This window comes from Molothrus ater, chromosome 8, assembly GCF_012460135.2.
Source record: "Molothrus ater isolate BHLD 08-10-18 breed brown headed cowbird chromosome 8, BPBGC_Mater_1.1, whole genome shotgun sequence".
Taxonomy (NCBI): domain Eukaryota; kingdom Metazoa; phylum Chordata; class Aves; order Passeriformes; family Icteridae; genus Molothrus; species Molothrus ater.
In genome coordinates, this window is record NC_050485.2 from 20418681 (window position 1) to 20444969 (window position 26289).

A 26289-nucleotide genomic window follows, 5' to 3' on the forward strand; every position below is an offset into this window, starting at 1 on the left:
TGGGAACATGAGATTTTTGACAGTAAGATTATCTGTATTTCAGAGTTTTCTGTAATAGCAAGCTTTTAATGATGTGTATTTATTTTAATTCCAGAACAAGAATATTAAAAGAGTAATGAATTTATGCAAGTATTCTCTCCTTTAGTTTTACTTAAAGACAACCTAAGAACAAGATGGTTCAAGAGAAATAGTATTTATTAAGACAGAATTTTACTACCTTTTCTATGGATACTGCTTTTTCTCTGAGGATTTTAAATACTAGTTTTGCAAGCAAGAATATCTTATAGTAACATGTGAAAAACATTGTTCCAGGAATTGTGGGAGCATATTACAAGGAAGGTTTCAGTTTGCAGGGTAGGATGTTATACCACTTTTTATCAACTGTAGCATAATATAGTATATAACAACCCCTTTTTTAATGATAGTGATGAGAGTAGGCAAACAAATATTTTTTAACACCTGGGTGACTATAAGGGGCCATTCTGTTATGCTGTCTTACAGTGTACAGTACTCTGGATACATGGGCGTTGGTAGATTGTTTCCTCCATGGAATTGTTCCTGAACTTTGCAACTGGTTGTTCTAGTAGGCCTGCTGAAGACTGATTCTGGATTTTGTTTTTCTTTTCTTTTTCCCTTTTACTTACCAAAAGCAGAAGCAGAACTACAGTGAATTAAAAATGGGAGGTTCAAACAATACAGACCAGCCCTTGCTCAGGTTTTTGAGTGTCCTTCAGTGGAAGTGTTATCCTAGCTTGACTCTATTTTTTCTTGCACCTAGTGTACTTTCCTTAAACCCATCAGGTTAATGTTGGACATTTGAAGAATTAATTGGTACTTTCTGGCACAAAGGTGCCTGCTGGTGTCTTGAGCATTGCTTGCTCCTGCTCTGATATTAAGGTAGCACAGTGACAGGAAGCAGATGATGAAGCTGTAAACCAAATATCTCTGAAATAATTTCATTTCTCCTGTGTAAGCATTAATACTGCTTTATTTCTAAGTTCTTATTTAAATGACAATATTTAGAATTAGCAGTTGCTTGTATGTATATTTTTAGAAATACTTAAAAGCCTCTTTGCATAGCTGTACTGGGGAAAACAGCAGTTGCAAAATGAAGTGTATAATTTTAAACTGTAGACATATTTATATTTTTTTTTCTTATAGAAAGTTCTATCAAATTCTATCATCTAGAATTGGATGCTGGAATTTATATAATAAGAAATGAGCCTATGTTAGAAAATTAAATTTTTCAATAACACTTGTCTTTTCTTCCTTTTTTTTTGTTTCTTCTAGGACCGGAATAGGCCCTATGACACTTTTAACTTGCACTCTTTGGAAAATTCCTTAATGGATATGATAAGGACTGATCATGAGCCTCTGAAAGGTAAACACTACCCTCCCAGTGGCCCACCAATGAGTTTCGCTGATATAATGTGGAGGAATCATTTTACAGGTTAGGAATATTCATATGTCCATGCTTGCTTGGTGTTTAAACAAAAATCAGCTTTTCGGTATTTCTATAAACTTTTTATTAATGAATGAGTTTCCAGTTTTGTGAAATTTCTGTTTTCCCATCTTAAGATAAACTTCTCTACTAGGAAGATAAGGTGAAATGTCTATCCATTTATTGTAAGTGTACAATCATAGTATTATCTGACTGGCATATCTGAAACATGGGATTTTCTATCAACAAATTGTAGAGCAAGATCACTTGCTGCAGTCACTTCAAAAAATATTTCATGCAACTGGAGTCCAATTGTTGTGTTCAACATCTTTTTAAAAGGTTATACTAAAGTGTGGATTATCAGCTAGGATGCACTGGTCCTAAACCAACCAGTGTATCAAAGTTATTCTCTATAGTTAATTTCAGGTTTCTTTAAACAAATTTATCCTGATTTGGATTTCAAATTGTTAGGGGAAGCCAAAAGATATTAGCTGTGCTGGGAAAGTTGTGATTATTTATGCTGTTAAACTCTGTTTGTTCTACCAGGTGTTGGCATTAGGGATGAAACCATTTGCAATACTTGGCTGATAGTATAGTAAAAGGTGTGGCAGCATTTCATTGAATTCCTGATCAACCTGCACCCTCCTTTGTCTTTATCTTTCGCTGGTTATGTTTAAAAATAGGTACACATTCTTGCTGATATGCATTCTTGCTGACTTATAAGACTGAGGATAGTTGTAAGCCATATACCAAGGAAGTATTGAACAAGAAATGATTCCCAAATACTAAGTCAGAACACAAAGAAGAAATCTATTTGTGTATAGCACTTCCTATGCTAATGCTTATATACATGTTTTTTGATGTCGTGACTGCTTCATTTACTCTCCTCTCCATTGTAAAAATATTTGTTCTTGGTCAAAAATACTGTGCCTTTTTTACCTTATCTTCTGGGTACAGGTTTTATTCACAAGCCAAACAAACTGGTTTCTTTACCCCTGTTATCTTGAAATTTGCTGTGCCATAGCCTTCATGTGTCTTTAACCATTATTCATCTGTCTAAAATGGCAAGGAATGCAGTCTCATGTCTATTCTGATCATAAACCCCTGAAATAAGGGTTCAAGTCAAACTTAAAAAAACATGCTCAACAAAATTGACATTTCTACTGGAAATATGTTTCATGTGGCTGGCATTAGAACATTAATAAAATTCAAATTGCTAGTAAATACAATTAATTAGTTATTGTATCTTGTTAGATACATTGTAATTTAGCTAAAACTCATTATTTTTATGGAGTTTTTCAGTATTTATTTACATATACAAATAGAAACTAATTTTTGAAGAATGAATTTCCACATGAATCTTAGTGTGGAAAAAATGAAAAAGATGGGGTTAGAATTGGACTGGATATTAATTATTGAAGTTGGTTATTGTGTAAAGTTTAAATTGATCTTTTCCATTTGATAGTGGGACCACTAGCTTTACTTTTGCTCTAATAAGGGCTTCTGTCTCAGACTGGATGTGCTCTAACTATTTCATTTTCTCATTCAGTGTTTCTCACCCATTTTGGCCTTCCTCCCTTGCTAATGAGCTCACTTCCAGTCAGCAGCTGTTGGAGATGTCTGTTTTTCTATTAGTTACCTCCCTGCCTATGGGTTTCCCCCCAGTGATACTGTTGCTTTCCTGGTTTCTTTTTTCTCTTCCATCTAAGCACAGGGCTGACTTTGCCAGCCCCCAGCCTGGCCCTGGCCTCGTGTGCACTTTCCCTGCTCCTGTTTTCACACTGCAGTGTGACTGGGAATATTCACAGGAGCAGCTCTTACAGGACATGTTCATTCTCCCTTGCAAGAGGTGTTGCTTTCCTCTGTGTTAAACAGATCAATGTTCCTATTTTAGCTGAATCCTTTTCCTGAAAACCATTCTTCTGCAAAAATTGATTCAGTCCTGACATCACTTTCTTACTGTATTTTTGCTGTTTCTTTTTCTGTGAAAATTGGTCTTGAATGTTTTCCTGTACATTGCACTACTTTTTCTCTACAAAAGTGCAGAAGGTTTTCAGCTGCTGTCCTTCTCTGCACCTTCCTCACATTTCTCTTTGTTGTCTTATAAATTCACTTGCTTTTTCTTATTTATTTCACACTCCTCTGACTCTCCCCTTTAAGGGAGCAGGACATTTTAGTCTGTTAGCACATTCAGAAAGTGAGTGATCAGTTCTGCTTGCTTTAGCTTGCTCTTAAGTCATTGCCTTGAAGCTTTTTTAATATGTATTGGTTATGTACTTCAGCTTAGTTTTTTCAGTTCCTTGTAGACAAGCCCATGTGAATGCCTCTTGTGTGAAATTTCTGGAATATTATTAACTTAACCCAACCTCTGAGCTAGTTCCTCTTCATTTTACCAACTCTGTCTTTCATAGTAAACTGTTTATTCCCTTTAAATCTTTACTTTGTCTTGCATCTGATAGTCCTCTCTTAGGTTTATGCACTATTTCTTCTGTAGATACAAAAATCCTAATATAAAATAAAAGCAATGAGATGGGTTTCAAATGACTTTTTAAAATTGTTCTTCTTTTGGTAAATGAGCCCTTTTTTCTCAAACAATCACAGTTAGCAGCACTTACAGGTCAGTTTGCCATACATTTACTATACAAATTTTGAGTGGAAAGTATGAAAAGGGTGAGTACCAAAATCCTCTGATTTTGAAAATACAGGAAGATTTGATTCTAGAAAAACTGTATATTTCTTGGGGCCTCCAATGCATGTTACAGAGCCTGAAACAGGTCCATGTTTCAGGATCATTTCACCCTGCTGCTGCCAGCAAGTACTTATTTTTAGAAGTACTGTCTGTATATGTATTAATGAGTAAAATATTGCAAGCAGTTTATCTGAAGTTTGAAACTTTGCTTGAAACATCATCCTTCTTGGCATGTGTGCCCTTCATGTCCCAGCAGATACTTGGAACAAAAAATAATTCTCTTGGGTATGGAATAAGAGCTCACAATTAGAATGTGGGTGGGAGGATTAACCATAAAAGATTCTGATGGGAAGACCAAACTGAAATGCTTCTGGGATGTTTTGTTCTTGTTTTGGGGTCTGAGTTCCTCATGCTCTGTTTGGTTCAGAGGAGGTAATGGAGAAGCTCAAGGTGAGAGAGTCTCTTGTTTGTAGTTGCTGAAGCTTCATTCCCTTCTCTCAGTCTGAGGAATGGTCAGGCTTTGTCCTGTAGGCCATGGAAATTGAGTTTATTTCAAGGTCACCAAAGCAGATCACTTCTTTTAAAGCATGATCCACTTGACCTTGAGACAACATGTGATTAAGTGATATTTTGGGAGGGACTTTTTTATTGCTTTCAAGTGTGGAGCAGAGCCCGTCTGACAGGTTATTGGTGCAGCAGCAATGATCTGAGCCTCTCTCCTGCAATGCTGAGTTACTCACATTGAGCCAGGCTGATTGGCAGGCTGGCTGGGTGCTCTCCAGTGAGGACAGCCAGGGTCACTCAATCACTCTGTTCTTTTTGTGTATTTCTTGCTGTAAAAGAGATTTGAAATCTAGCTCTGAGTTTTCTGGACCTAAATTACCAGCATATCCATCTAAGTTGCATTTTATCATGAGCCCAGTCTTGGGAGAAGGTGCTCAGTGTCAGCTCTTGTTTTGTTTCTAAAACTGATTTCTTTTTCTTAGCTTTTCCTGCTGGATAGGGAAACCCTTCTGTATGTTCCTGGCTTTCTGTCCTCATAGTCTGGGAATTGTGCAACTTTAAAAGTCATTTGCCATTTTTGTACTTTGAGATTTAAGGAATGTAAATTAATTGAAAAGGAATTCTCATTTTCATTTGTCCCAAGACCCTTTGGCAGATTTCCCTACCTGCTTTCTCTACCATCAGGACCAGCTTCAACATTTTGCTTTCAGTCAATACTTATAAATACTTTCCTTCTTTCAAAAGGAGGGAAAAAAAGAGGGAAGAAGCTGAGTAAAGGAATTGTTTAGCTTCACTTAGTTAATGACAAATTACAGTGTACAGCCCATGGTATCTGGCTGTTACCCATGTCAGTCATAACGAGGCCTCTTGGACAGAAATGTGCAGGAATCTCCTAAGATGTTTTTCCTGAACAGTCTTTTTTATTTTCTGAATGGCCAATAAAATATATTATACGCTACAAAAATATGAGTGACAGTTTTGCTTTAATGAGGAAAGGTTATATTTGCTGTATTTTATAACCTTCTTTATTTACATTCTGCTTTGACCTAAAGGTGTAGGGCAAAAGTAAATTATCAGAATGGCTATGGGTAGATGCCACTTATCACTGACCAGAACATTTCTTTCCTACATAAAAGTGTCTCCTGTCTGTGGTGTAATATGTCACTGTTGCAATATGTTTATCCATGTCAAACTATTGCATTACAACACAAACAAAGGTATTCTGATCTATAAAAAATATTTTGATCAGAAGTAACTAGCAGCTGCCTTTGTTCTATTTTTAAATAACTAAATAAAATATTTCAGCTGTGTTAGATCATATGCTGTGCACATGTGCTATTGACAGGTCATGAAATAAGTATAAAACTGAGGAAAGAAATCATATCCTTCAAAGTATTTCTTTTAAATTTACTGTTACACTAGATCAAAGTATTTCTTTTAAATTTACTGTTACGCTAGATAACAGTAATATTTGCTTTTTTATTCTAAATCAGAACAGAAACAAACTTTGTAATTTACAAATCTCCACCTAACAAAAATTGTGGTTTTTTTTAAAGAAGTGTGACACAGCTTCAAATATAAATAATTGGAGACAACACATGTACAGGGAGATTTCTAGAGTAGGCTTTATAATAGATCTAATTTCAATGGATATCACACTGTAGAGAGATACACAAAGCATGTTTTGATTCTGTCACAATATTTCAGTAGAGATCAAGATGTTGAATATAAATGTACAACAGTTCACAGGCAGAAATAGCAACTGTGGGGAAACTTTATCTTGATTTTCAGTACTTAATGTCACTCATTTATTTGTGAAACACAAAACTGAAGTTACTGGGTTACTACTTCATAACTTTTGTAAAGACGCTATCAGGTCATATGAAAACTCAGCAAAATTTAGGATTTCTTGTTTACATTTAAATTACTCACATTTTTGACAGCCAAGTGTTTGAAGATTATATGCAACTTAAGACTGTTGGATTCTGTTCCACAGAATGGACCTTCACTTTTCCACTTTAATTTCCATTCATTTCAGTACATGCCACCTGATTTTGTTCAGCTGTAAGTGTTCCTAAGCTTTTTGTAAGCAAAGCACTAAGTTTGCCACATGACCCAAGAAAAGTGAAGGTGAATGGATAATATTTGTGTTTGCAGTCGGCAGCTGAACACAAAGGTCGTGCAAATAGAACAAATGTTGTCATCTCAGTGCTAGGAATGGTGCTACACTGTTGGAGCTTTTTGCAACACTTTCAGTAGGAAAAAAGTGCAGTGTTCTAGCATTTCCCAAAATCTCAATGCTCATGGAAAACAGAGTGAGCAGACAGATGTGTTTGCACATGCATTTGTGTTTAAAATTAGGCCCCTCGTGCTAATCCTTTTGAAGGAAAGAGAGTATGTTGCTTCTCCATTTGAAACGCTGCTTATTTTTAAAAATCCTGTTTAATTTTTTTTTTCAGGACAGAATAAGGTCATTAAATGGTTCATATTTTTTAAATTAAATAAGTGCCTTTTGCAACAATCCTGTAGTATGGTCATACTTCCTAATTTGCTGCTGGCAAACAGCATGTCCTTGTTGACCTGCTGAATCTGTTTGGTCAGGAGTGGTGGGGTTTTTTTATTTGCTTTGTTTAGTTTAAGAAGTGGTTATAGAGATAGCAAATTTTCTTTCTCTTTATTTCCCTCTTTTCGTTGTGCTAGTGAAGACTGGCCTCACAAAGACCTAAAGCTGTTTTGCTTTTTTCTTTCTCACTTTGCTAATGTTTTGAGGGTTTTGTATATTTTAGTCTAGATTCCTACTGGTAAAGTCTGCTTTGATATTGTTTTATTTTAGTCCTCCCAAACACACCAATGAAAAATGCCAATATTGCTCTTTTGAAACAGTTCTAGAACTTCATGTAGAATGAGCATGTGTGTACAAATACTTGTCTACCACTAATCAGTAATGCAAAATTTAACTTTAAGTTCAAGTATTGCTTTCAAAGTACTATTAGCTTGAAAATATAGCTGTTTCAAGCTAAACATGTTTGCACTACTTAAATATGTGCAAGACTGCTGTGTTTTATTGGAGCAATGTAATTTATTTATAAAGTCTGCATTTCACTGTAATGTATATGCTGTTTTATTTTATGCTATTTTGTTTTCCCTACTGATAGGATATATTTGCTTAGTCAGTGATAGGAAGAAGTTTTATTACTGATATTCATAGCTGATAATTATACATTTCTCTTCACTTTGCCACAATATGTTTTTGCACAGTTAAAGTATATACATGTGAACACAGTAATAATTCTTCGTATTTCCATCTGGCAAACAATAGTACTTTTGTTCTGCTCAGTATTTTAATGTTTTTTAAAGATCTGTAAGTGTGGGTGTTTAAATTATGGGTGTGAACAAATGGCAAATATACATAAAAAAAGAGGAGAGAGAATAAAGTCAATAAACTTCTTCAGAGAGCCACCTCTTATTTTTATATTTTTTTATGTGGACCCTTGCTTACAACATTCTTGGTGTTGAAATTGTCTTGGGCATGTCTGTTATTGTAGCATAGCTTCACATATCTGTAGTTTTGGGGGAAAGAACAGAGAATGGTTGAAGGTCTACTCAGGTAAAAACTATTAAAATTCCTGTATATGCACACGTGCTTCACACTTTGTGGCCATTTGTGAACCCTGGAGCACACACTCGTGGCTGAGCTGGGGGTGTGGGGAGTCGTAGGTTCTGCTGTTATCTGGGCTCCCAAATACATCAGAGTCAGATGAATAATCTTATTTCACATGTTTGGGGTAATATTCTGGTTTTTGCACTCTTCTGTGTCTAAACTTTACCCTACCCCACTTGCTACCTATCTATTCAAATAAGTATTGCTGGATTTTAGTGCCTTTTGTTGGCAGTAACTTGGAAATGATAGGAAAGAGTGATAAAGGAGGTATTATTACTAAGGAAATAGAGCAGACCTAGTCCTGTTGCCAGTTTCATTTGACCTTGCCACAGAATTCTTTAGTCATAAATTGTAATTGATATAAACAGTGATCTTAAGAATTATGTGAGAGGAAGTTCTCATTCCAAGGAAGTTCTCATTCCCAGAAAGTTCAGGACAGGTCAAAAGCAGACCAACTTTGCTATTTTCTAGCAAATCTTATGCCAAATACTAATTGCTGAATTGGTATAAGTGGTCAATCTGGTGCAAATCAGGAGGTATAGTAGTGCAAGAAGCTTTTCTCAATATATAAGCAATGAACATTATTTCTTGGAATGTTGATTGTAACATAAGAAAGGTTAAAATAGGTAACTGTAGTCTTAAAAGCCCTTCACTATGTGAGTGTTCATATCCAGGTGCTGATTAGGGTTACACAAGTTCCAAATAACATGAAGCACTTAGGAAGAGCAAATGAATAAAAGAAGAAATGCAATAGTGGTAAAACTGTGTCTGATACTCATTTTTGCTATTTCTGGAACAGAATTATTTCTCAAAACTGATCATGTAACTCAAAATCATCTGGACAATTAAAAAAAGTTTATTTGCAAAGGAATCAAGAAAGATTCATATGTGGGATGGGTCTACTTTCCTAAGTTGTTAGAAAGATTTCAGAATTCATTCAAGATCAGTATGCACCTTTAGAAAGAACAAGGTAAAGTTAAATCTATTTACCATCTCATTTCCAGTACAATGCAGAAGAGAGGATGCACAGACTTGATGTGCTCTAAAAAGGATTTGGGCTCTCTGCCATTACAAGTATGATATTGCACATGCAGCAGGGCACACAGGCAGTCCAGCTAGAAAAGTCTCTCCAAATGTTGTTAGGAGAGATAATTTAGGAAACTTAATGATGTAAGATAAGCAACAGTGCAGCCTGGGCTATACAAGAGTCATCAAGCCTTCATTCATGCTCTGAAGTGTCTAAAGAGGAGGAACTATACAGCTAGATTTTTTTCTTTCTAAACTAGGAATTGAAAAGACATGGAAGAGTGATTATTGTTGTAGCCTAACTGCAATGCTCTAAGTGTATGTTAAAAAAGCATGTAATTGAAAATATACTCAGGAAATAGTTATGAAACCAAGACAGGCAGACTGAAAATGGCAGATGTACACTGACTACAAGTACTGGGGATGTTGTTACTGAAAGGGCTCCTATTTGTGATTTCACTGAACTGCTGGAATACATAACTTCTGTGCTCTTAACTTCCCTACGTTTCTGTTTAGTGTACTTAATATTCTTGAAAAGTGAACCCTTTATCTAGAGATTTTGTTTTATAACTATAATTAGTAATATGTGCTTATATAGATTTTGTAGATGTTCAGGTAACATACATGTGTTTTTCCTAAAATTGGTTATTTTCCAGTTTTCATTTATGTGTTTCACCTCAACAGGTCTTTGAAAGTACATATTCTTAATTATATTTCACAGTTCTACATTGCACCTTTAAATTAAAAAATTATAATTTCCTTTCTGTGCTCTCTTGTTGTTCCTTAGATAATTATGCAGTTTTGTAATCTACAGATGGCCTGTTTTTTCAATTGAATAATTTGCTTCAAGCAACAAAATATTAAAACATTAATATGAAAGGCTGTATAATTGTTCACAATTAATTTGTTGTCTCATGACTGGTAAATTGCCAGTCTCTTTAGAATGCTTTTAGTACAGGTGTGTTTTGAAAGGATTCCATTAATCTGTTTCTGTGGAGTTGCACGAGGGAGCTCTGAAGATGTACAGAATTATCCTGCAGGCTGGCTTAGCTCAGTGGGAGAACATGTCCTTCTGCTTGTGCTGCTCTGTATTTTCTGCTCCTCTCAAAAGATAGCTGACAAGAACTGTTTAAAAATAGCAGGCCAAGGGCAGGTGACAAAATGTCACACAAGCAGCACCTGGTCCAGTGACAGCCTGGAGGGAGGAAAAAACCAAACCCAGATGTCACAGATAGGATTCTATTTCTGAAGTCGGTTGAACAGCAGAATTTCAGCTTCAGCAGAGGAAAAGAGAAGGAGCCATCCAAGCGTTATGCATTCAGATTTTACTCTATTTTTTCATAGGTTTTTTTTTCCTTCTATTCCAAGTATTAATTTTAAAGTACAAATTAGTACAGACACCTTTTCTCTTTACAAGTAATACCTGTACCCTCACACTCATTAATGCACTGGTAAGGAAAAGGGGATTAATGTTCCTCTGGAGATGTCTGACGTATTCTAGCAAAGGTTATACTAGATGAAATAATAGCAGCTTTAATGTTTCTGCAGTGCCAGATTAATGTGAAAATATGTATAGGAGAATTATGTCTGTAATTAGGAAATGTGAAGTGGTTAATGAAGATCATCTCTTTAAGAAGCTTTGCTCAAGGAGTTGGAAAGTAAAAATGGAAATTCTATTTAACTTGTTCCTCACTTCTTTCTGGAGATGCTCTTTGCTTCCTAGCCTTATTGTGGTGTCATTTTTTTCTAAAAGAAGGAGAAAACTTCAATGTGAAGAAAAGATTGATTTACTTTTCTTAACCTGCTTATGACTTAGTTTCAGAAGTGTATTGAAACTTCATGCTGCATCTGTTCAGAAAGAATATTCATTACAGCACAGCAGTTTCTGTGACTGGAAATAGAAAGTTTTAATTATCAATAGGAACTAAAAATGTTGGAGAGGATTTGCTTTAGTTCTGCTTTGCCAGAGTTTGTTAAAATTAGGGTTTGCAGAAGTGCAGGAACATAACCATTATATTGGTTTTCAGTGTAGTGAGTGGATCTTGAGCACCCATATTTGAGTGTCCATGTAGTGAAGAAATGTAAAATGACCTCTTCCTTAGCTCCCAAAGTTAGCCACAGACCTAGAGATAGGAGAAGCCTATGAAATGGAATTCCATTATATACAGGAAGTTACTTACAATACTTATTTGAAATAAATTTTTACCTGACCATAATTATTCTTTTACATCTTTTTCCAAGTAAGGACCAATACAAATTACAGCTTGTAGATTTTCTTGGGTGGTTTGATTTAAAAAGGCCTATGCCAAAGTGTCTTCAGGATGAGATTTAATACTTCAGCTCAGTTAAAAAGCATCCAAAATGAATCTGAACAGCACTACTGCTGTTAGCTCATTTTTTGCTCTAACAGTAAAAGTAGATTTATCTGCACTGAGTCTCCTTTAGGTCAAGAATATCTATTTTTCAAAGTACATATGAATGTACTGCTTGAGAACAATATTCCTTCCAGCCCAATGTCTTATTTCAAATGGTAGGTGATGGGAGAGTCTTAGGGAAGAATGCAAAACCAGGGTAAGAACTCCCTCTCCAACTATCTATTAACTTGAAAGCTAAAGGTGCTGCATCTAGTATGAAAAAGAATGATTTATTTTTACCAATTAAGTGGAGTTTTGTAATGCTGTACTCATTATTGGAAGCCAACTATAAGTGATGTAACTGCAGCAAGGCTGAACTTGAGGCCTTGTTTTGAAAGGGTAAGCATAATGCTTTCTTAGTGCAAAGTAAAGGAATGTATTAAAATAATTGTTTCATTGTTTATGTTTTAAGTACATAATACTGAAGGTACTGTGGTGTTAAATATTTTGAATGTGTATTCTTGGGAAGTTGTCTTCAATTGGTAGAAGATTCAGCTACCCTGACTGTTCATTCCCTTTAGAAATTTTTCATATTAATGAATTTAATTCAGTTTGAAATAAAAACATTGAAAATAGCTTTTACTTACATTGCAGGGCGTATGGGAATAAACTTCCATCATCCAGGAACAGACAATATTATGGCTCTTAACAGTAAGTAGTTGATGTCTAGTGGTTTATATTGCCATGTAGAATATTATTTCTTACATCTACTGTGTGTGTAGCTGTACAGTCAGACATAAATATGTGTAATGTTTGCATAGAAGTTCATGTTCACTCTCTGAGAATGTTTTTCATAAGTCAATCACCTCTGATTCTTTATATTAACTTTGTAATGGCTTTATGTGTTTCACTGCAAGCTTCATAATGCCTGCTATGGAGAATATTACAGAAACAGTCTCTCTTGTTCCCTCTTTTGTGGGTGTGTATGTGTGTTAAAGCTGTAATTTTGATTTCTGATATCTCTCCAGACATATTTCTTCCTGTTGGGATGAGCTGTTACAAGTTTTGCATACAATTACGTGGACTGATGGTGTTCGCCTTGTTGGTTTCCATTATGTAGATGGGAACTGGGAGAATGTTTAGACATCTAAATAATGAGGAAAACTGCACTTCACTGAGAGATTATTGTTTTTTTTTTCTGTCAGGAAATAAAAGTAAGATTAAAAGTCCAGTCATGAACATATAGGCTCAAAAAACCTGGCAGAATGGATGTGGAAGACAGTTCCTGTGTGGGGAGGGTGGGGGACAGGGTGTGAGGCAGCACCAGCAGAATGCTGAACTGAACTGTGCAAATCAAAGCAGATATTTGTCTGTCTAATCCTGAGAAATGCTGACTCTTTTGAAATGTCCATTTTTGTTTACAGTGTTGAGTTAGACATTTTAGGATTACTTACAAACTTCTCTAAAGTTTTTGCCTTTGCACTGTCTATGTAGGTTAGACTGTGTATAGCTGAAAACTGCAGGGTTTTTTTGTGTAGTACCAAGCAAAGAATAATTTATAGATGTGAAGAACCAAAAATTTGTAATAGATAAGATGCAAGGTGTTTAACATTTGGCTTTAAAGGCCAGCTTTTGAAAACTGTGACTTTGCTTGTCCTCTTCTTAGTTTTACACAGCTAATGGTGAGGTGATATTTTGGGGAGTTTTTGTTGTCACAGTTAGCATATACACCCCATTTCCTTATGGCACATGAAATTATGGGAAATCAAATAATTAACTAGGAGAAACGTTTTGTTTAATTAAAGAGATTATTAAAAGAGAAAGCTGTTCATGCCTCTCTGTGTAAATAAGGTCCACACAGTTCAGGTGTCAGGTGTTTGACATGAATTCTAGTCTCAGAATGTATTTGTTGTTCTGCAGTGTCCATTTCAAAAAGTTAACTGCAATAGAAATAGATTTGTGAAGATGGGATACTATGATTGAATTTTGAATTACCTTTAAAAACTGACAGTTATGATGAAATACATAGTAGCATTTCTTACAAAGTCTAACAGATTTTTGAAAGATGGGAATGAAAAACTGAAACAAGTTATACTATTTTGGAATAACTTGCTTTTATCTTAAATGAATGTTGTGTTTTACTCTGATTCCTTTTTGATGAAAATAATGAAAAAAGCTATTTTCCTGTCTAATTTCTTTGAACTTTTTACAACAACTGTATACTCTAATAGTTTATAAAAAACAATCATCTTTTGTAGCTATAGTCCTGTTGCATGGTGAACATATCAGCATAGCTAACTGAAGGACCAAAGCTATATATATATATATGTATGCATTTGCACTATTTAAATATTATTGGTTTATTCAAATATTAACTGTTTAAAGACTTAAATAAGTGTGGAATCATAAATATGCAATTTATGCAAAATTAAATTAAGCACAACACCCCAGTCTGAATAAGTTCCCATATATTTTTCCTCTTCTGCAACTCTTTTCCCTTCCTTTCTCTACTAAGCAAGGCCACACCATTTTTGGCCATCAATGAGAACCCTTAGCTAGAATTATTGTACTGTGAAACCTGTTGGGTTTTACTTTCAAATCTTTGAAGAGCTGAGAATAAAAGCAAATATTCAAGTACACAAGCTTAAAAATTACTTTCTGTGATTGAAATCCTTTTTTGTACGTAGCTAAACTTGAAAAATTTAGAACAAGGTAATTCCCATGTAATTCATTACCTTTTCCCTGTAATGGGGAAATATACCAAGGAAAATTTAGTTCAAGAAGAAACATTCTTTTATGTGCTGGAATGGCTGTGATTTGGGTTAAAAAAATTAAATAAGTCAAATAAAAATTCCCAAAAGATACTTCATCACAGTATTTTTTTGGAATAATTTTGAGAACTCATGTAATTTCTTTAAATCATAATACTTGTCATATCTATGTTTAATTTCTGTGAAACCAAACACTCTGCTGAGTCTGCAAATCCAACCTTCCCATTCTATTTAAATGCATTGCTTCATAAGCATTTTTCTCTTTTCCTGTGAAGACATAGTAATAATCTTTAAGATTTATTACTCAGAGCTCAATTTCACACTGACAATGGAGGCAATCTTTTGAAGGTGGAATAGAACATGTGCTCATGCCAAGAGCAATGCAAAACTTCACATGCTGTAGGGAGAGGGGAAGATTTTGGGGGATGTTTGTCTCCAGCTCCTCGTCCTCTGTGGCAGCACTTCTGACTGTGCTTCAGCTGTCGTTCCTGTTTGCTCATTCCAGCCTTTGGGAATTTCTGGGCATTTTCCTGCCTGCCTGTCTTGAGCCGCTGTCTGTGGGTGTTGGAGGGCATTGTTTGCTGTGAGGTGCTGCTTAGCTGGCAGCACAGGGGGAGCATGCCACCACCGTTCTGTTCATTGTGCAAGGCTGAATCATCACTAGCTGAAAACACTGAGTTCTGAAATAATGAAATTCATGGGGTAAAAGAGATTACTTTTAAATGCGTAATTATTATGAATCTCTTAGTGTCATTAGTGGCATTATGCTTGTGTACATCCAGAGTTGAACATGTGTATAAACATGTTATGTTATAAATGCTCTGGAAGTTCAGAATTAGGCTTCTGTAGAGGAATGCAATGCTCAAATATTCAGAGAGATCCAAGCACAATCCTAAAGAACAGCGAAACAAAAGGAAGATGCAAATATTAGATTGGAAGCATTTTTGAAGGGGAAGTGGTATAGCTTTTGTCTGTACTAGATCTAAATGGAATTTCTCAAATTGAAATAGTGTTTAGAATCAATTAGTGACATAAGGTAATTTTTTAGTTCATACTGGGCTAAACAGTGCAAGAATTTTTATAAACTTTCATCTACAGCATCTTATTAAATAATTGATACTGTAATTTGTAGGGGAAATGTGGAATAAATTTAACTCAATGTGTCCTCCATCCTTTCTCTTGCTAATATCCAATACCATTTGTAGCCATACATTTCTGCAGCCATTGCTTCTCTTGAATATATGCTCCTTTCTGATTAGCTGAGCAATCAGGACTGAGTGATCAGCATGAATGCATAGTCAGCTACATGGCAGGTGGTGAGCTGTCTTTAGGGCTTCTTGGGAACTCCAGAAAGCCTCAGTGACTTCAGTGGGAGAGAAGTGTGGCAGGTGAAAAAGGAAGATGGGAATAAATGAGGATGTGTGATCTCTATAAAGAAGCACTGAAGGGTTGTGCTGGGATCCCTAACAATCTTCTGTAAAATAAATGTAGTCTAAAGGTAGTTAAATGAAACCCCTTTGTGAAATGCTGGAATTTTGTTTTTTGTAAAGCTCCTCTGCACAGTGACTTTGCAGTCCTGTTGGGCTACAAATGTTCCATCTGCTTCCACTGTTCATTCTTGTCTCATACAAAAATGTGTCATCTGTGAGGTCTGGTACTATTTGCTCTCCGACTGTCTTTTCTTTTCATTAGTGTAATTTAGTTCTATTTATTCAGAGTAAAATAATTTGAAAAAGACATTAAGGAAAGGATTTGGGGCACTTTTTAGATGTCTGTGTTAAGATTTTGGTTTTGTTTTATTAGTCCTATTTATGTGGGGAAGCTGTCATGCCATGACAGGAAATGTAATGCCAACAAAACCATTTCATTTTTTATTTTCGTGTTTCTGTTGTTTTTAAAATTGCCTTGTCTCCTTAAGAGCTATTGTACTTAGCTCTTCCTGATGTGCTGTTTTCAAACACATATAGTGTTTAGATGTAAAAGTTGCTGAAGTAGCATTTTATATTTGAAAGTTTTGCCAGTGCTACTGTTATACCTTGAAATAAACTGCTCCAAATTGAAAGCTTCTTGAATTACTTTTGTCTTGCAAGATCTTCGGTTGGCAGTTTAACAGCTAATAAAAGCTTTCTTTTTGTAGTGGTGATATTCTGGGAAATGTGTGACTAAATTCCAAGAGGCATCAATCTCATCTAATAGTTTAGTTCTTGCCTGTAGGAATTTGCTGAGCTCTTTAGCCCAGTTGCCAGGTTGGGTTACTAATGTGTCACCATCTTAATGGCATATTTAGAATAACAGAGAGGAATAAAAAACACTGAGAAAACTTACAAGGTTTGCAAAACTAGTCCTGATTTAGTTGTGAAGAGATCTGAGTGAATACAAGTGGAGGGAGAACATGTCTGATGTGAAGTGAGAGCTAGCAAAGCCAGCGGGGTTCAGAGGAGCCCCAGAGTGTGGGAGCTGTCACTTTGCACATCACCTTGTGAGGTTTTTCAGAAGCAGCTGTACAAGCATTTGCTATTGATGCTGCCTTGGAGGCTGTGAGGTGGGCTTGCTGATATCTCAAAGTCCCTTCTATACCTATTGAAATTTTTAAAAGGGTAAAGGGGAAGCAGGGGAGCAATAGTAAGTACATGCTTTTTCTTCTTTCTTCCTTTCAGTTTTTTGTATTGGCATCTGCACTTCCAGAGATCCAGTCTGGCTGTTACTGAAGGCAGTATCTCTTATCAGTGGCTGCTAAAGGCTTTTTCTAGCAGAGGAAGATTTCTTAAGTTGTCTTCCTTTTAATCCAGCTTGGTAGCTCTTTAATGCCTTCTTGTTTGTTTGTTTGTTTGTTTGTTTGTTTGTTTTCCCCACTGCTTTTCCTGCCTCACCACCTCACCAATGTGCTTTCCTTTCATCTTTGTGATCCTCTCTATTGTGGGTTAGTGCCATCTGTTTCCTCTGAATTTTAAGATTTGCCAGACTACTCCAAGAGCATTAGATATGATGCTAGAAGAGATGAAGCAGCCTGGCTGTTAAAAATGTGAGTTTTATTGGTAACATATTTTTTAAACTAAAATGAAAAGATGAAAATAGATAAACCTTCCCTCTTGCACAGTTGCTTGGCTGCTTGTATGCCTCAGGAAAGGACACCTAAGCTGCTTTTGGATATTGAATGCAGTTCATGTGTTTGATCAAGTGTTTGAGGCCCAGTGTGTGGGACTTAGCTGCATACAGCTTACATGTAGCTTGTGATTTTCTGGTGATGAGATTCTGTTGTATATGTTAAAAGGGAGGTTGCTGCAACACTTGCATTGTTAATATTGGAAAAAAATCGACTGCAAGGGACTGTTGAGGTTCATATAACCAAATCATTGTAGTGCCCATCTGCACATCCAGATGTGCAGATCTATTAGTGGAAGTTGAGAACCACCTTTTGAACCACTCGTAGATGAGAGTCCATCTTTGCAATTCTTCTGCATGATCCCTCTGTAGCAGAAAAACAGATTGCATAATTATACTTGATTCTGTCACCTTCCCTCAGTTCATGAATGCATTTCCCTGGTATTTTAATTCACTTGTAAACTTCCAGATCCTAAGAACTTCAGAGACCCTCTGTTCAAAAGCAAAAGCTTGACATATTTTCCTTTCTGATCTTAGAAAATCATTGCATAACTCATAATATCCTAAAGCAAGTATTGTTCTGAACTGCTGACTGCTTCAAGAATACAAATGAGTGTTCCAAGCTAGAAATAAGATTCTGGTACCTTATAAATCAAGGAGGTTCCCAGTCTTGTCAAATAAACTTTCCTTTAGCCAGTATAGCTCCAAAATTTCTAGTCTGAAAATGCTGAACTCTTTTTTTTTTTTTTTCATAGAGGTAATGCTATTTTACATCAATTTAACATGTGTCTTCAAGATTTCTTTGAAGTGTGCATCTTTGATATTGTGGCCAAATAACTGCATGAACAAGATAAATACCAGAAGTGAAGAAATAATGTTCTTAAAAATCTGAAAATACTCCCTATTAAGTCTTCCATAAAATATGATAATACAAATAAATGTTGTTGCCTATTTCTAAATTTGAAATTACATGATCAAATTAATTTTAAGTTATGATATGGAGAGCATGTAGATCTAGTCCTTTTGTGTTAATATTTTATGGATTCACAAATTTATTGTTTCCTAGGACTGCTAATTATTTGATACAAATACAAGGTGCAGTTTCAGTCCCACATTATAATAAAAGAGTAAAAAAATCCCAGAAAAGTTCTTTTTCATCAGTTTCATGTAGCCTTGAGATGCAGTTAAAATTTGAGTGAGTTTTGATTTACTGCAACAATGGGCGGTCTTAGCTGCAGGCTTTGGGGAATTCCAAAGCATTCACACTGAGTTTCCTTGATTGCATTACAAGATTTGAGGTTTGGGGAGTTTGTTGTGCTGGTTTGTTAAAAGATTAAAGTTCTGTCCTTCATGATAGAGTTTCATGTTCATAAAAATAGGATTTGCTTCTGGGAGGAGGGGAGTTAATAGTTTCAGGAGAGTTATCAGTGGCTGAAAAAGAATCTTGTTCCTTTGCATTTGAGGCCATGCAATTTGGGACACAGCAGTTATGTAACTTTGTACCTGACAGTTACAGAACATTGCTAAGGATGGACAAACACCAAGGCAGGGATGATCCTGCTGTGAGCTGCACAATCCATCCATGCACTTTTTACATGGGAAAATGTGCTCATCCCCTCCTAAAGCACCTGGGTTTGTCTTAATATTAATGATCCAGGACGTACCTAGAAAGAATCATTTGTGCTGAATTTAGAAACATTCCAGGAGATGGCTTTCTGTGCAGAAGGACATTTATATGTGGCACCAAAACCAGTACATGGGGAGCAGATGCATTAGTGGGGGTACAGTTGAAGGAGCTCCCAGTTGCTTTTTGTCTTCTGTTGGACAAAAAGAGAAAGTAACTTCATGAGCACAGCTCTGGTAATTTCATTGTTTGTAATAGTGCAGTACTCTTATTTTCTTGCAAATGTCTTCATTCAAGAATAATTTCTATATTGTTTACTTTCTAAAGTATTTACTCAAACTGGAGGCATTATGAAATTCACCTGATGAACTATTCCTGCTATTTAATCTGTTGTGCTGTGAATTTTGACTTGTGAGCAAGATGGGTATTTTTTCTTTAACTTGTTTCAAATGACACATTCAAACTTCACATCCTGAGAAAGCAACATAATAAAATGTGCATTGACATTCTGAAGTTGTCATGCTGAATAACTCAGCTTCTTGGAAAAAATTAACATTTTAATCTAAATACTAGTTACAACTGAGATAATTTTCAAATTGTGTGTATATGTATACAAAATATAATCAATAAGGGTGAAACTTCACCTTCTTTGAGTATTTAAATATGATGCAGTGTTTTTAAATCAGCAAAAACTGACTTGCTTGTCTTCCTGTTTAAGTGAATTGCACTATTTTGCCCCTGGAATTTACAGGCAAATATATCTTCAGGGAGTTTCAGTAACTTTTATGTACTTAAAGATTGTGTGTGATGCAAATATAGGATAAAAGTATTATTCTGCTGTGCTGTATTGCATATAAGTGTTATAATATATGAGTAGCAGTAGGGCATTCTAAAATTTACAAAAGCCTGTGGTAGATTTCTGCCATCATATACTGATCTTGATCAGAGCCTAAAAGTTTACATTAAGCACATAAAGCTTTGTTTTCTTCAGAAGAAACACAAGAGTCTCTTCCATCTCATACTGAAATAATGCTTCTCTATTTAATTTTTAGATTGGTAACATTCTGAGAAAACTCTTTCAGATAAATTGCTCTCAGAATGTGTCCATAACTATACCTTGAAACATGCTTTTTTGGGAATGTGGGCATTCATCAAGACCACCTATATTTAAATAGGAGAATTAATGCTAGAATGAGTAACCAGGGTCCTCCCTCTACGATGCAAGCTTACATCTGTACATTATTAACAAATCACCAATATACAAAAAATCAAACAAGCAGAGTATTAAGACTTGCTACAAAAGATCTGGCCATGATTCTTTACCATCATAATAACTAATAAAATAGAGCAATAACTAGAAAGCAGGAGGACTAATTCTATTCTTGCTGCAAAGCCAGCTCTGGTGTTAATTCTCAGTATTGCCTGCTATGCAAGAAGCAGAGTCTCTCTCAGGGCTTACCAACCACCTCACTGTGGCTGAGTAGCTGTTCACACAAACAGCCCCTGCTGTCTTCACGTTAAACATAAATTGCAAAGCAATTCATCATAGACCTTGAAATTTTTTAATCCCCCCAATGACATACTCATGTAGTTGCCTTTTGTGACCTCATTGATAGTGGAATAAAAGGTGTAGGGGCATGGTGTTTCTTCAGGGCAGGAGGAAGAAGCTGCTGGGGTAGAGAGAGGTCCCTGTGCTGAAGGAGGGCGAGCCTTGCTCTGGGCAGCCCCAGGGCCCCTCGGGCCAAAGAAAAGCAGCCAGGGAATGCTGAGGGGTCTGGTGGGACACCTGGGTGTGTAGGGCAGGACTGCAAGGCACTGTTCAGAAATAAGAGATGGGCTTGGGAAGGAACAGGAACACTGAGAGTGTTACAATGAGGAGAGAATGAAACAAAGCAAAGCTCTGTTGCCTCTTACCTAAGCTCGCTTCTGTTGAAAAACCCGCTTGATCCCCAGCCTTCCACGTTTGATTACCTTGGGAGGATAGATGGCTTTTGTCATCCCTCAGAGATCCTGTGTAGAAGACATGTGTTTTCCAGATTATTTTCTGTTTTCTAAAACTTCAGATCAAAAATTCTGGGTTTTGCATTTGCCACTACATCACAAAATACAGTTCTAAAGTTGTCCAATATTGTGGATTCACCATTGATGCATGTCTCATTGAAATGCTGTGTTAATTCTGGTAGTTATGAAAGCATTTTGTGCATCTAGTTTTATTCATCTGAAGGTACTGGCTATTGAGTTCATATTGTTTTAATAGGATTTCAGTATTTACATATGGTTAATTATTTAAATTGAAACATAATTGTAAAATATGTTTTCCACAACTATTTAATAAAATGCAAACCTGGTTCTTTTAATTAGGATTACTGTTGATGATGTTTATTGCCACTTAAAACCATAATCCTAAATTATTATTTTATAATATTGTCCTATATGCCTGATTTTTTTAATACCTTTGCCCTTTGCTATGTAGAAAACTTGCACAGCAGGTATGTTTGGTTATTTTTTTCCTTCCCTGGCTGTATCATCCTCAACTTTTTTTCTTGTCTTGGATTGTTTGAATTTCATCCTGCACTTTTAAATGTCTTTTCCTTCTTTATGGTGGGAGGGGAAAAAGAGAAGAGGTAGAAGCTACATTCTCATTGCTTTTGGAGCCAAATCTAATGACAGCTGTACCCACAATTTTCTTCTGTGTTTACATGCAGCCAGGAGCTATGGGCGGAGAAGAGGTAAAAGTATTTACTAAATGTTTTGTTTGCTGAATAGTGGGAGAAATAAATATTTAGTTTTCTTGTGGTAAGATGATGTTACCAATTTTAACATTATTTAGTTGATCAATTGCTTTGTATAAATCAATCTCATATTCTTCCTTTGCAAAACAGCTCCCTTTTAACAGCATCTTAAAGGAGTGATGATCCTGAGCTGATAACTTCAAGTGTTGCTATTACTAGAGAACTGGAGGATGGTTGAATGTAAAGATTCTCATGACGTGTATTTGTGACTTGAAATGCACAGTGTTCCAAAAAAAGATTGGGTTTGGGTTTATGTTTGGTGTTTGTTTTGTAGGAGACCAATATTTAACTTCTGCATTGAACATTTGAAAATGACTTTTTTTCTTACATGAAACAGCTTTTGCTGAATATTAGACTTCATTACATTGAATTGCCTCAGATAGAACATGTGTGAATACCAATGCTAGTAACTGTCCTCAGCAGTGAATATTGATAATCATTTTAAAAAGATACAGTATTTGAGCACATTTTAACAGTATTTCATCACAGACAACCCTTAAAACATAAAAGAAAACTGAAAATATTTTATAATTGTACAGTGCTACATATCAGTTTATTCTGACAGATGAAGGAACAAGGACAATAGCAAGTCCAACAACTGAGCAAGTCACTAATGCAGCTTACATTTATGTCCTGTGCTGGAGCTTACACAGACTGGTTGTTATTGAGAAAATAACAGTGAAAATGGCAGCTTTTAACAATTACATTTAGATAGTGCCATCTGCATGGGGTACTTTAGCATTAAACTTATTTATCTTCCCTTCCATGAAGTTCTCTGCCAGCTAGGCAGGTGACATTGCCCCCTTTTCCAAATGTAGAATTTGCATCACATTTGTGAAGAGCCTTAGAGACAGACGTATGCATCACACAAACCAATATGTCTAAGGGCTTTTGTCATGTGTATGGGTTGAGGTGGTAGGCTGTACAGGCCATACTAACATGGCTTGTAATACAGAATTTGCTCTGATTTTGTTCAAAGCTGACACATTTTAGTGTTCATTTGATAGCTAAATCTGAAACAAAGATTCAGATTTTCCTCACAAACTTACTCTTTGTGAACATGAACGCTGTTTAATTTTATTTTAAGATTGTGGCAGGTGTTTCCAGATTGATCAAATGGCACCAAAGTAGGAAAGGAGGTAGGAATCAGTTGGATACTATGAATTACTGGCAACTCCTGTTTACTTGTAGAAGCAAAATACAATAATGCAGAAGTAATTGTGATGAATATAATTTAGGCTGTTTTATATAAATATTAGTGAAGACAAAACAGGGCAAACAAGTTCTGAATGTGCTGGCTTTTCAGATTTTTTTCTCACTACCAAGAAGCATGTTTCATTACACAAGACTTGTTTCCTGTGTGAAATGCAGGCTTTTCCATACTAACAAGTAGATCTGTGTGTGTGTTTCTTGTCATTAATGTTAGGGATTTTGACTTGCCTCATTCATTTTAAAGTCTGTGATGTTCATGCTTTATCACTACCTTGACTTTTATAATGTTGGTTTTGAGCTTCCTTAACCTTAAGCATGAAATTCTACAACAGTCTGTTAAAAAATGTGTTGGTTATCAAATATTCTCATATATCACTCTCTATTATTGCTTTTAACATTTGCATTGGGATAATATGCAGAGTAACCACAGGCAAGTCTGTGCAAGGACTCATTTTATGTTTGTTATACTTGGCTATTTTAATTAGTGTTTGATTCTGTCATTGATTCTGTCTTCTTCTGCAATGAGAAGAACTTTTGTCAGATATTTCTTGAGGCTTGCCATAAACTCTCAGTTCCCTACTTGATTCTCTCTTTCCTTTGAGAAAAGAGATGAGCATTTCTTTGTAGGTATCATGCTATGAGCTGTTGAGTCATGTTCTTGGTACCTTGTTTTTTAACTTTTACAACCAGTTTTTCAGGTACAGATGTAAGCACCACTGTGAGAAATCAGCCCAAATTATTTTGCTACACTGACAACTCAGAGATGCCCAGGGAGGGGTACAGGAGTATATTACAAAAAAGGTGCATTTAGTGATGTTTTCCCATACTGTTCTCCAAGAAATTTGCCCAGGGGGTCTCTTGAGGTGATGTTTTAATATTTATTGCCTTAGATTGCATTTTTCTCTTGTTCTTACTCATTCCCTTTTCTAAGCCTACATACATTTTTAAACATCCCAAAAAGTCTGTAGCAAGGGTTTCCAAAGTTTGCTTTGCTTTCAGCCTTGGCATGTACTGATTGTGTTCAATGCAGTTCATTTTTCCCTTACCAGAGAAGACTGTGAAGAGTCATTCCCTATTCCCTTGTCTGTATGCTTTCCATTATTTTAAATGTATTCTTCTTACATTCAGCTCTATACTTCACTTAGCTATAAACTTATAGAACATCATTTGCATTTATTTAAGGTGAGTGTGATGCCTGTAGACTGCCAAGTGTCTGGCATGGTGCTTAGAGGTGATACCTTGCTTTCTAAGTGGCTGTGAATTTTTATTATTTCCTTCAGAACTCAGTCTTCTCTGCAGATCTGTGTTTTAGTTGAACACCTTGTTATTAATTTGATATGTCATCTTCCACTAATGGCTCATGTTAGTTGTTTGTTTACTTTTTTACAAGAAGGTAGGTTCATGGGCAGGAATTAAAAGATGAATTATCTCTCCAGTAATGTCAATCTCTGAGACATTTTCAGATTTCCAGCTTTTCAATGAGTATTCTGATTTGATATTTGTACACAGTTGTAGTATTCTTCATTATTTTTTCTCTCATGCAACTGTTCTCTTTTATTTTGAAATGCATATGTTTATACATATGCATGACGTGTTTGTCCATTAATGGAATATTCATCAAAAGTCTTTTGTGTTTTATGCTCTGAACCCACCATTTCTGACAACAAGTCTTTGAAAGGTAGCAGCTCTACATCCTTCTCTGATTTTGGCATTTACCCTATTTTTTATGTTTATGTGTAAATGCATGGTAGGATTTTTACTTCGGTGGATTTTTGTGTCTCTAATCTCTTCCATTGTTTAACATTCAATATATTATTTTTAATCAACACTTTTCTGGTGCCTGATGTTTGTAATTAAAAATCAGGCAGATGTTGTGTGTCAGTGACTTTCCTGACTTTATTAGCTTGTTTTTCCTACACAGGATTACTGTTTCTTTTTTTAATCTGTCTTTTGCTACTGGAGCCAATTACTGATATTTTCAGTGTATATGTTTTTCTGACTGCTGTCCCTCTGTCTTGATTTTTCTCCTTGCCCCTGTTTTTATGTCCTTCACTTCCTCTGCTGTTAATACCAGTATAGTATTAAACTGTAGGTCTTGCTGTGTCAATTTCATGTGATTCATTACCTTTGAATTTAATTATGTGCACTTACAAAAGTATAAATACATTTATATTTGTAATCAACCCTCGTATAAACTGTTTGTATCAATTAATTATAATTCCATCCCTGGGAGAAATCCTCCATGATATGAGGGGACAAGTAGCCTTTTCAGAGTTGAGGTGTGGTTCTTATTTATACATCTCCCTATATTGCAGGATGTATTTACTCAAGTACAGGGAATTGTTAAATTCCAAAGTTGGCAAGTGTTGCTTATATGCAGTCTTTGAATATTTTTTCTCTTCCTTGTTAATAAATCTGTTCTTAAGATAATGTGTGTATTCTTTGTTAGTAGCAGAAACAAGTTGCTATTGCATCAGATGGTTACAAATAAATTCTTTACTTTTCATTAACAAACTGAGTAGCAGCCATTTATGTTGATTTTGCCTGTTCATGACTGAAAGGATATTTTAACTCAGTAACAAACAGGCTGACAGGCTGTTATAGCTAACACTGTTTTCCTTCAAGTGCAAGTTCTTTGTGGTTTATTTAACAAGATTTTGTTTCTTGTTCACTGAATCTCTTCACTTCCTGTTTAGTATCCACAATCCAAAGCTTTTCCATGTTTATTTTGCTGTTTGCCCCCCTACTGAGTGTGGGCCTGTGTTCCATGGAGGTGGAAGTGCTGCAGCCCTTGCTGTCAGGATCCTGTACAGCACTCAGAGGACTGTCCTGCTCTGCAGTGCAGTGGCCTGAGGGATCTTGAGATCATTCCTTCAAGATCTGTTATGGAAGATGTAAATCTTTAACTGGTTTGAAATGTAAATCTTGCAAAGGTTATTTCTATAGCTGTGACACATAATTTCATCCGATAACATTTCTATCCATTTGCAAGGGTTTGTTTTAAAGCTAAATTAGGTTTATTGTCTTGTAAGGGTAATCCAGTCTTGGAAAAATAGAAACAATACTAATGAACATGAATTGGAAAACTGACCACCTAGCTGGGTCCTTTAGTG

The 26289-nt window shown here is 35.7% G+C and overlaps 1 protein-coding gene across 6 annotated transcripts in view; it reads left to right on the forward strand.

The window, feature by feature from the left end:
• The window catches only part of CPEB3 (cytoplasmic polyadenylation element binding protein 3), an 80419-nt gene that overhangs the window by 26824 nt on the left and 27306 nt on the right, over positions 1 to 26289 (forward strand). For 3 of the 6 annotated variants that reach the window (XM_036385246.2, XM_036385250.2, XM_036385248.2), the window contains exons 3-5: positions 1291 to 1450; positions 12330 to 12386; positions 21878 to 21901. In XM_036385246.2, the coding sequence (XP_036241139.1) occupies positions 1291 to 1450; positions 12330 to 12386; positions 21878 to 21901 (241 nt within the window). The remainder of the gene's footprint in view (positions 1 to 1290; positions 1451 to 12329; positions 12387 to 21877; positions 21902 to 26289) is intronic. The other 3 variants (XM_036385252.2, XM_036385247.2, XM_036385253.2) reach the window with 3 other exon arrangements.